Genomic DNA, 12405 nt, shown 5'->3' with positions numbered 1-12405 from the left:
CTGGAGCCTGTGCAGCTCCTCTTCTCCCTGCGAGCCGCGGCTGTGTTGGCCGCCTGGCGCCCCTGTTGCCAATGGCGCCCTGGGCTCGCCATGGCAACAGGGGCAAGGGGGCGCAGCCAGGCCGGTCCTGGCTGCGCCCCCTTTCAGCTGCTCCTGAGGCGAATGCCTCACTCGCCCAATGGTAGCTACAGCCCTGCATAGTGGGACCCACTAACTTCAATAAGAGCATATGGTAAGAAAACCCTGGCCATGTACCTTGTTATCAGCACTTGTAAGGCGTTAGCCCAGTTTTACTTGTCGGCTATAGCAAAATAAAATTGATTGCCTCTGTTGGTAGGGGGCGGATGAATCATTTTCTTTACACATTTTTTAAAAGATTAATCTTTGCCCCATTTATTGTGATACCCTCTTTTGCAAGAAATATGCATCTAGCGAATTTAAAGCACCTAACATAACGTAATCAAGTCAGTTCTACAATGAAAGGTAAATTTAATGTTGTCTTCTCATTGAACATTTCAACACAGGAAATATAACTAATACTGGGACATCTGCTCTCCTCCTAAAGGTGTGCCCTGCTTTTCGCACAGGCATGAGTACAAAAACATCCAGTTCCTATAGAGTATACATTTACCCTGTGCTACTGTTATCTAACTTACAGTTACAAAAGCAGAGTTATTCTTTACATAACGTCTGTAAAAGATGCACACCTTTTTGCTCAAAAATATGGTCAAGCCACTTTTAGTCCTGTGAACTGTAAAGGTGTTTTATTGTCTTTTGCGTCTCTCCAGCCATGGGAAACACTGCATATGCATCCATTGTCCTTGGTCTGGTCAGTTTCCGGGACTGTATGCATGTGTAGAAATTATGCAGTCTTCATGCACAGAATAAGGATATGCTTGTAATTGTCAGACAATCTGTCTGATAAGCCATAGCAATAAGCTCTGCTTCTCAAAATTCCAGATGGCTTTGATACTGTTGCTTAACTCCCAACATTCTGAGATGAGAAAGAGGGACACCTTCCAGCACAATGTATTTAGACAATGGACACACCCCTGCCATGACCCCAGTTATGCAGACCATTCATAATTATATATGCCAAAAATGATTGGTTAACCCCAAAATTGTTAAAAAATCAAGATAATTAAGAAATAGGATGAAGGTTTTAGTGCAGAATAACACTTTTGGTAGTTAAAGAGTACATTTTCAAAGATATCTGAACATCAGGCCAAAAAGAGGGACAACTGAGGTGGAAAGAGGGAGAGGTGGATTTGGCTCAGGGCTTGTTCACACCAAGTGTGGGGCAGATGCAGAGCAGTTACAGAATGGATCAAAAATGCATCCAATGTATTCCAATGGTATTTTGGGCTCTAGTTCACACCACAGCATTCAGTTCCACAGCATGTGGAAAACTGCAGCATGCCCTATTTTTTGTGCTCTGGAACGCACCAAAATGCATTCAAACGCATCAAAAAAGCATGCAAACACCCTGAATTGCACTGAAAGCCAATTCCAAGCATAAATATGGAAAAAGGCACTGAACTGCATATGCAGAAATGAATGCAGATGTGGTCCGGATTTGGTGTGAACAAGCCCTCAAAAAGAGGGATAGTTAGTAGGCATATTATCAGTTAGTGTGTTTTAGCTGCAGTCTTGGTGGCCATCATCATTCCACATGCTCCAATTCCCTTCACTGAATCACTGCTGAGCTAATGGTATATGTAAACGTTTACTAGTTAAAAACGTTATCCGTCTACCGTGAAGATCTACCTTGCAAACATGCACTGTTGGTGGCCACTGAAGGCTGAAATGTAAAAATATTATACGAATTAAAGTGGCACTAAACTCACTAATCTTTAAAATGCATTCAAGTACCTTAACTATTAACAAAAATGTATCGTATTTGTGTATCACTTGGCTGTAGACCCTCCAATTATCTCTGAATTTGTACTGACACTGTCCTTTCTTCTGGAGGGTGGCTACTTTTGTTCCCCATGGTCCCTGTGTGTGTTGTAAAGTAGCCACAGCTCCAAGCTTGCTCCCGTGATGGACTATAATCTCATATTTAGTTAGTTAATTTCTATTGACGTTGTAGTCTATCATGGGAGTGAGCTTGGAACGGTCGTTACTTTCGAGCACACATGTCTACCATGGGGAACAAAAAAGTATCCATCCTCCAGAAGGAAGGACAGTGTCAGCACCAATTCAGAGATGATTTGAGGATCTACAGCCGAGTGATACACAAATAAGATACATTTTTGTTAATAGTTAGGGTACTTCAATGCATTTTAAGATTTAACTCCTTAGTTTAGCGTCACTTTAAGCTTATTAGAAACCTATTTTCCTACTAGAAGGTCCTCACTTTTGAACCACTACCTACGGCAGTAAGATGTGCATTTTTGTTTTTTCTGTTTGTCTTGATGGTCAGTTTTGGGATTGCAAATCCAGCAGCAAAACTGAATGGATGATGGGATTTATTAGCCCATTGGAGGAGTCACAATGCTTTCTGTAGTTCAAGTATCAAATAATTATTTCCATTTTCTCTACAGACTCTTCAGATGTTGTCATTATATAAGTGCAGACTTTTTCAACTTTGTTGATTTCAGCATTGCCATTTACCAAACCATTGATGTCCTATTACTTTTCAAATTCCCACTAGTGGTAACATTTATAAAAACATTCCCCAATAGTGGTAACCATTCTTTAAAAAAATAAAAATAAAATAAAGTACCACGTTTACCCCTGCAGTGCCAGAAAAATACTGCATAATTCTGATCCTTTTCTTGTAAACAAACTGATATTCATGAAAAATGTCTACAATGCCCATTTGGTGCTCATTTTAGAATGCCACTTTTTATTTATGTGCCTGCAGCAACTACAGTTCAGTGCCTGCAGTAACTACATCACAATGTGGCACTGATGTGCAATTCTCGATTCCATGAATAGATACAGTAGTCTAAGATTAAAAAAAAAAAAAAAGAGTTTGTAACACTAGAACTATTTGCTGACCACATTGTTATTGTACTTCAAAGTCAATGACCACTCCACTGTACTTTTCTTTGCTTATGATATCTTAAAGAAGTGAATCTTACATAGTGAAAACCGGGTCACATGCAAGCAACCCTACCCCCTACTTTCCTGTAGGCCCCAATGTAGCCATCCTGGCAAAGCCATTGAATTTCTTACCCGTTCATTCTTTTTGTCATTATTTCTGAAAGCAAGATAAGAAGCTTTTTTTTACTAAAAAAAACCCCATTTATATATAGTTGCATTTTTATTTAGCAAAACCAGAAGTACAACGTAAAAATTGAGCAGACTTTCTATAATGGCAGCAGTTATTATGACCAGTCCACTCATGTTTTAATACCCCTAAGGTCTGATTAGGATAACTGAGCTGTAGATGGAGGGTGCAGAGGAAGGCAAAGAAGAACCCTGGAGACAATACAGCTAATTATGTTTTAAACAAGAGGAAAATTCCTTCTTGGCACTCTATATGACAATTTGTTTTCACATTTCTCTTTATTCCATCTTCCATGCTTCTCTTCCTTTTTACTTTGTCTTTTATTCAGCTTCCATACCTCCTATTATTCTATAAAGCTTGTTATATAATAGCAAGGTTCCTTGTTCATTAAAGGAGAACTATGGGGTCAGTGTTTTTCCCCATAGTTCTCCTTAGGGTAACGGGAGGACACAAACTAGCGTCCTCCCGTTACCCTAAGCTCAGTATACCGTGAGCTACAGCTCGTGGTACACTGAGACGCCGCCGCCGGAGCGGATCCCGACGTAGATGACAGGATCCGCCCAGCTGCGTGAGTGACAGCTGGCTCTGCCTATCTAGAGGCAGAGCCAGCTGTACCCGCCCCCTCCCCCGTCTGTTCCGCCAGTCAGCGCTGGCAGATCGGAGCTGGGAGAGGGGAATCCAGCCCCTCCCCCTGTCACGGCAGAGAGCCGTGACAGGATCGAGAGGTGAGCGAACCTGGTATGTGTTCGCTCACCTCCCGATCTACTGAGCCGACCTGTGACAGTCTCATTGTCACAGGTCGGCTAGAACTATGAGGTGAGTGGAAATCACTCATCTCATAGTTCTCCTTTAAGACTTGCAGTTGAAGGCCTTATGCACAATTGTGTTTTCACTTACATTTCATAGACATGATGCCCAATAAAGTCAAAAGAATGGATACAGATTAAGGCTGGTATAATGACCCTCCGTGCTTTATATTTCCCACAGGCAGATTGATCTGTCCTTCAGCTGTGACCCACCCTGTATGTTCATTGCAATGTAATGTAAAATAGGGGGTTATAATGTGTATTTGTGTTTTTGGCTGTTGAGAGCTTTAGACACCTGTGTGCATGAGCCCAGGTAGACAAGCCCTGTCATTTTCGGACCTACATCCCAGCATAACAAAGAAAAATCTGCTCAAAAGATAGACAATGATCATCTTGGGTTTAGGTGATGCCCACAATTTCCATATGAAGAACAGTTTTTGGATCCTTGATGAACTGGGTATTGTAAACATGTGTGTCTACCTGTCTTAAAGGGTAAGATCCTTCAAAATGCATGCATGTCAGGGGCAAAACACAAAGCCTCATGTACACAATTTAAAGCTGTAATTTTGTGTAAATCGTAAAAGTGTTTTAATCTGTTCCTTGTATTGCCTACATAACTATGATTCCATATTCTGGTACTGGTCCTTTCAGTGCTTTTTGTCTCTACATAGTGCTTTAGGCTTAATGATGAGCAAGACCAGAAAATCATTATCTTCCTTTATGCCGTATTCTATATTTTACTACTCTTTTTCTTCTTCATGTCCTTCCTTCATTTACATTCACCATCCTCTGTTTTCTTTTCTCCATTATCTCCTTCTTTATTTCCCAATACTTCTTTTTCTTTATTGTTAAATTTTCTGTTTATTGTGTTTTTACACATAATCATCTCCTCCACTTTAAATAACAGAGGAGATTGCTGTTCATCTAATGAAAGGGGTCACAACAACCAAGTATATGAAAAGGCTGTTGCTTATAAGAACTTACGGTAGGACTTTATCCACCAAATAAAGAGTTCAAAGCCTTGTGCTTCTAGGTCATCTGATTGGGAATACTTTACAGCGTTATAGAAACTATAAATCAACACAAGATCCTGCTGCCCGTGAGTGGATAGTGATAATCTGAATTCTGAATCGAAAACAACAGCTGATCAATGCATCTGATTTTCTGCTGCTGTTTTTTACAGTAGGACTTTAGGACTTAAAGCTAAACTCCAGACAAATATTAAAAACACATTCATGAATACAATTATGTATTTATAAAAACAAATAATAAATGTACCAAACTGAATTTAGCTTTCTGTAATCCCCTGCACAGCTGCACTAGCACAGACTGGAGAGGGAAGGGCAGCACTCTGAACTGATAGGTTGTTACATGCTTACACAAGAAGTGAGTAGAGTGATGTCCTTCCTGTTCCACTCAAAGGCTTAGGGTAAGACCAAGCTGTATTGCTCAATTGCATCAGAGAAAAGTCAGTTCTCCTCCCTGGCTGTGCTGACTATTTGTATTTCTGTCCATCCAATCCTAAATATCTACACAACTCCAATACTTTGGCAGGTAAGGTGATTTTATATAGATATGCCAATGGTGTATATAGCTATTTTGATGTACCTCAGCTCTAACTGTCTACCTAACACTGGCTGTGGCCCTTACTCCTGAAAGGGATCCAAAAGGACTCTCCCATATGCACCCTTTAGGTATTGTTCACACCATACATATGCGGTTGCCTGCAGAAAAATGGAACTCAGCCAATATGGTGGGAACAAAACGTTGGTTTTCTGCTGTACCTTACCTCTATATCCAGGTGCCCTAGGTGCATATATTTTTTCTTTTAATTCTTTCTTTGATCATCATAGTTAAATGCAGTGTATACAGTTACAATATAGAATTAAATAACTAGTGAACAAGTAAGTCCAGATATAGTTCAGAATCAAATGTCATTCCATAGTTACAGATTTTATAGGCACACTCTCATATACCCCTAGGCTAAAATTTCCATCACAGATTGTATAGGCACACACTCGTATACCCCTAGGCTCATATTTCCATCACAGGGTTGTATTTCTGCTAGTGGAGCCTGTCAGTACGTAATCTTTGAAGCATAAAGCAGCACTGCTATGCTAGGATTGCCTCTTTTCCATAGAACCCTATCTTGTTTTACTGGCCGTAACCCGGCTTACAATATTGTGACAATATGTAAATAAGTATATATGAGATGACTGTATATCTACTGATGACCAGAAAATATGTGGTTAATTACTGTGTAAAGCTGTTTATAAGAGCATACAGTAAAAACCATGAGATTGTGTGTTATCTGTGAGCTACTTGCATACCTCGCATTTCAGGAGCTCAGCAGTGATGAATTCAGCAAATGCTTCTTGTTTTTGCATAGAAAGTAGGGCTCACTGATATAGACAGGAACATTTGTCTATCTCTCACTCTTTGCCATTCTGTCTTCTTTTTTTGAATTTCCTATCATTTCTTCATGAGACCCATTTAAAAGTAGGTGCCAAATAATGCATAACATGCATTTAGAGGTGGTGAACAGCAGATACTTTTCTCCAGGGATGCATATATGTTTATAACTGACTCCATAAGGAAGCTGGGAGAAAGTATTTGGCAGTAACTTTGTAAAATTTGAGAAGCAGTACTGATGTGTCCAAGAAAATGGCTCGGGAAGTTCCTTGGTCATTACTCCACAACAGGTTTTTTATCTGGATGACTCATAGTCCTTATGAAAATTGCACTGCTACAGCATAAGCGGTTGCTTGAAATTATGCAGTAAATGGTGCTGCTGATTAATCCAATAAAATGTAGAAAGCCACCAGCACTCCAAAGGGTCCTTTTCTCCATTGTATTGTGAAAGCATAATGTCCGAAAGTGGATGTCAATGTTTAGGGGCCTTACACAGGCTGATCCCCATGGCAACATAGTATACTCACTTGAAGAAGGAGTCTTAGGAGGCTCCTAAATGTCGGCATTTACTTTGCGACATGCTTTCACAATAAAATGATGAAAAAAACCCCAACAAAACACTCTAGAGTGCCGGTGACTGTCTACATTCCATCTGGGTAAATGGCTACAGGACTCCAAATTGCTTTAGAAAGCTCAATGGGAATGCAGAAGGAGACTCTATGTTTACTATATAAAACTGCTAAACGTTTTGTGATAAGGGAGCTTAACTATAAATTAGACATGTGATTATATTTGACAAATATGGTTTTCTCTTCATTTCCCTTGCTGCCATCCTAAATCTTTCCATTTTCCTTTCTCTCTTTTCTTTCTGTCCTTCCTTGTATGCTTGTTCACCTAATGGAATGTATTATTTGTGTAAGAGTTCAGTTCTAATATACCTAGAGATTTGCAGGAGCTTACAGTGTAATGTGGCTGAATGTATGAAATACAGTCTAAGATATGTCAAAGGAATTCTTGTTTATAAGAGCGAACAATCTAGGGCCTGGTAGTGTTTAAAGTAGGCCACATATTACATACCTTTTACTATAGCAGCCCAATAGTGATACATTCCTATATATCACTTCAAGCTCATTGGTATTGAAGAAAGCAGCTTTCTTGTCATTTTTTCCTTTCCTCTTTTTAACGCCATTTCTTCATGTGACTGTTTTTCTGTTGGGTGGGCCAAATTATGTTTATATTCAGATATATTCATAGTGTGGGCAAACTATAGGTTTATTTAGCAAGTGTATAGTAGGGACAAAAAAAAAACCAAATTCTGAGCTCTTAAGCTGGCCATACATGGCTTAAATTTAAGGGTGTCAGCCCCACCCTGATCAACAACGTTTGATTGCCTTTAAAGGAGAACTATGAGGCGAGTGAAAATCACTCAGCCTCGTAGTTCTAGCCGACCTGTGACAATGAAACTGTTACATGTCAGCTCAATAGATCGGGAAGTGAGCGAACACATACCGTCGTTCGTTCACTTCTCGATCCTGTCCCTGCAGAGAGCCGTGACTGTCACTCACGGCTCCCTGCAGGGATTCCCCCCCTCCCCTGTCTGATCCTCCAGCGCTGACTGGCGGAAAGGACGGGGGATGGGGTGGGTAGAGCTGACTCTGCCTCTAGATAGGCAGAGCCAGCTGTCAATCACGCAGCTGGGTGGATCCAGACAGTGATGTTGGGATCCATCCCCGCTGCAGCTTCTCAGTATACCGCGAGCTGTAGCTCACGGTATACTGAGCTTTGGGTGAAGGGAGGATGCTAGTTTGTATCCTCCCGTTACCCTTAGGAGAACTATGGGGAAAAGCCATGACCCCATAGTTCTCTTTTAAGGACTTAGTAGTGTACATGAGATACATTTATTGCAGGTATAAAAAGAATTATGTGGTGTACTTCATTTTTACAACGACGCATGTGTGGATGGTTTTGCCCTTCCTTCTCACCCTTTCACTGTCCATTAATTTATATTCTGGCTTTCTCTTTTTTTGCTTTCAATATTCTTTTTCTTCGTCCTTAAAATTGTATATGTGTAACAATAGAGGCTCATCAGCTCAACTATGTAAAACTGTTCATGTAATGAGAGCATCCCTGCCCATTTGAGATTAGCATTCACACTGTAATATATCAAGGGTTCCCTGCCCAACAGAGTTAACATTCTAATAAGACTGTCTGTACTTGAGAACTTACAGTCTACTATGACAACAAGGGAATTCTTGATCATAGGAGCTTATAATCTACAGAGAAAGCCTCATCCTTTAGGACTTACAAACCAATGTATGAATAGATCCCATTACAATTCCTAGTAGATGTCCATACCCTGTTATAATTTTGGCCGATTCGCGTGAACCCCACGGCTGGACAAACTTCAAGCCGGTTGGAAAATTGTCAGCCAAACAGTGAATGAAGTCAGTCAGCAGAAGTCATGGTTTTGGTATTCTGACAGCCGGGGGTGCCAGTTTTCAGAAAACAGAAGCTGGCAGGGGAGGTTCCTCCATCCACATTGTTTAGCATGGACGGGAGAATCAAGCAATCATTCTGCATGCATGGCCAGCTTTAGACCCCGTTCACATTGAGCGATTTATCGCGCGGTAATTCCCGCGATATCGCGGCAAATTACCGCGCGATATCGCTGTCCAATGCAATCCAATGGGGCAAAGGGTCCTGCTGTCGCGGGTCGTGTGTCGCTACAGCAGGACCCTTTTTGGAGTGGATTTAGCCGCGATTCAAGCTTGCTCAATGCAAGCTTGAACGCGACATCGCGCGGCAAATCTCGCGATGTCGCGCAATATGCAAATCGCGCGACAAACGCGCAATTTGCATATCGCGCAGTGGGAACGGGGCCTAAGTCCTGAGAGGGTATATTATCTGTGCAAAATTTTTTCTGACACACCTGTCATTCCAGGGGAAGATAGAGTACTCATTTGCAGTCATATAAAGACCTTAGTTCTTCCCTTTTTTCCTTCTCTGGTTCTCTTTTATTTTTCTTTATTTTTAATGAGCATCAGCCATTCAAGGGTAAAACATTATGTTCATATATAACAAGTCATTTTGACTTACTACATCTTTAATTTCCATTTTATTTTCTTCTCTTCTTTATGTACAGTATGTAGATGCACAATGTACAACTCCATGAGGTACAGCAGGGGAGATTCCTGTCCTTCTAATGAGGGAAACCATGTCTTTTTGGGCTTGCATTCTGTTACACTAAGGCAGGGCTGGGCAACTCCAGCCCTCCAGCTGTTGTGGAACTACAAGTCCCATGAGGTATTGCAAGACTGACAGTTACAGGCTTGACTCCCGGAGGCAGAGGGATTTGTAGTAAAAGCATAGCTGGAGGGCCGGAGTTTCCTGACCACTCTTGTAAGAACTTAGTCTAACAAACCTGGGAAGACTGCTGGCCCTCTGGGACATATATTTTACATAACAAGGGAAATTCTGATGATTAGAGTTTGCAATCCATGTCCTGAGAATGTAAAAAATTGCTGCTCTTATTGCTGGTATTACTGTGCTTCCAACTGATCCATTTAGTGAGTGCTATGTCTCTTTATATGGATTTGGGTTCTATAAAATGTAGGTTCTTCTTCTATCCCTCCCCTCTCTATTTCCTTTTCTAGCACCTTTTTATATGTTCTGTTTTACCAAACGATGTACTTTTGTTTATATATAATTTGTTGAAAAAACAATTTTCTCCATATATCTCTCCTTCCTCCAGTTCATCTTTGATCTTCCACTCATTTTGCCCTCCCTCATTCTGTCATCTTTATTTTTTTAATTTCATTTTCTTCCCTTTTTGTGTGTATGTACTTATCAACTCATCAACTCCACTATACAACTGATGCCTGTTTATCTAATGCGATAAACTTTATTCTTTAGACGGAAATAGCATATAGTCTATTAAGAAATTCCAGAGGCCAAAGTAGTTTACAGTTTACCTCCTGAAACTTTTATCGGTTGTTTGCCTTCCCTTTGATTCAATCAACCAGCATATTATCTATGCAAAAACGTATCAGTGCCGATATCACTTCAGGTTCATCCATGTGCAAGATAGGGATACCTTGCTTTGTCTTTCATTTCCTTCTTTCTTCCATTGATCCCTGATATTTAAAGAGGACTTCTGTGTATTAGGAGGATAAGACCAATGAAAGTCACAAACAGATTTGTAGTCAGATGGACATTGTATAATGTAGAAATATTAGAATCTCTGCACATTTGTAACAATCTGTGTTCTCACAGGGAGATTTTCACTGACTTCTAGTCCTGGTGATGCCATGTTACATACTGACACACATAGGGGCTGATTTATAAACGTTTTGGTCAGCGTATAGCTGTGTGAACACCATTCACATGCCATCACTGTCATTAGAGGTCATAGGAATATAGGAGGTTTATATGTTCCTGGGCTCCATCTAGTGGCAGTAATGCCATGCAAATGGTGCTCGCCCAGCTATACATTGGGTGAAGCTCCTATAAATCAGCCCTATTGTGTTACTGTGCAAGGAAGTAGGGGGTCAGCTTCCCTAGTGGGAACACAAAAAGTAAAAATATAAAACCTGACAAAACTCAGGAATGTGTTTTTCTTGTTAACATACACCGCAGAAGCCAAACTGTTAATCCTTTAACCGTTTGTTAGGACAGACAGTGTTCAACTCTACTTTACAAATTGTAATGAAATCAGTCAGCACAGTACAGATAGGGTTGACATAAACCACTCTCAACCCCTCCTAACATTACAAAGAAAGAGAAGCAAGTAGAAATTTTAACCCTTAAGAAACCAAGTGGAAACCCTATCCCAAGTAAAAGCAAGTTAAATTGCATTTTTTATATATTTGTTTAGTTTATGCGATGTGAATGGGAACATGTGACAAAAAAAACAAACTAGCTATTATCCCTATTTGGTTGCAAAAGTGAACACACTTTAAGTATAGTTGCTATAGGCTATTGTACTTTGCACACTGTACAGGCTTAATAGTGTTTCTTCAGCAGGATTAAAAGCCCTGGCAGAGATATGTATATCCAGAAGCTTTGTCCTCATAGTGCATAAAAAAACACAAACACGGCTTTTTATTTTTAATGAGATCCAATGAATGAGATCAATTGTGCTACCATTTTCCAAAGGTTCACCTGCCTTCATGTGTGCACCTGGCCTGCAAACATAAACTTCTTTACAGGCACACAATACTTTATGATATTATAACTTCATAGGAGAAATATGGATGTGTGTTCAGACAGAATTGTATAGACAGCGGTGTTTAGAAGAAACATGAGGCAATTTTATGTTAATTGAAACAAGTGATACAAGGAAAAATGTGTATATAAATTGGTATTTTATTTACTCATGTAACCCTTTTTTATAGCAACATTGTTTCTTTTCAGCAATTAAATTTGATATGGCACTGTATATTATTTGTTATTTAATATGATTTACTTTCTTCTCTTTTCTGCTGGCAGTGATAAAGGACAGTAAGTTTCAATTTGTTTATCTTTTGCATGGAGACCTTGCTTGAGAGTTGTACCAGGATACTGTTTTGTCTCACAAGTAAAATAATGCATTTTAATGTGGAATTGGCTTTGTTTATGGCTCATTTGTAGGCTAAATATACTGGGGAAGTAAATATGTGAACTCTTACTTGCCTGAGGATTTGTAAATATGTTAACCTAGTCCTTTGATTTAAGTACCCATACCAGACAGCATAGCCAAGTCAGTGACATCTCCTTTTTCCCATTGCATTCTATCCAATACCATTTCCATTTAGGATAGTGTCTGTGCAAGGGAGAACCTCCTTCCCCTCATGACACTCACTTTGCCAGCGCTCCCCTGCCTCTCCTTTCTCCTTTGCACGTACATCCCCAGTGTCAGAGATTAGCTGCTACACCCAAACACGACACATGACATGGGGGGGGGGGGGGGGG

At 40.2% G+C, this 12405-nt stretch overlaps 1 protein-coding gene across 1 annotated transcript in view; it reads left to right on the top strand.

Annotated features, from left to right (window-relative positions):
- Window positions 1-12405, top strand: part of RPH3A (rabphilin 3A) — a 161341-nt gene that overhangs the window by 11678 nt on the left and 137258 nt on the right. Inside the window, exon 2 of the mRNA XM_018560946.1 lies at window positions 11944-11955. Coding sequence (XP_018416448.1) covers window positions 11944-11955 — 12 coding nt within the window. The remainder of the gene's footprint in view (window positions 1-11943; window positions 11956-12405) is intronic.

This window comes from Nanorana parkeri, unplaced genomic scaffold (genome assembly GCF_000935625.1).
Source record: "Nanorana parkeri isolate BGI_ZX_2015 unplaced genomic scaffold, ASM93562v1 scaffold490, whole genome shotgun sequence".
Lineage (NCBI taxonomy): Eukaryota > Metazoa > Chordata > Amphibia > Anura > Dicroglossidae > Nanorana > Nanorana parkeri.
The sequence above is the reverse complement of the archived record's forward strand: the minus strand, read 5'-3'. Positions and strand labels throughout refer to the sequence as shown.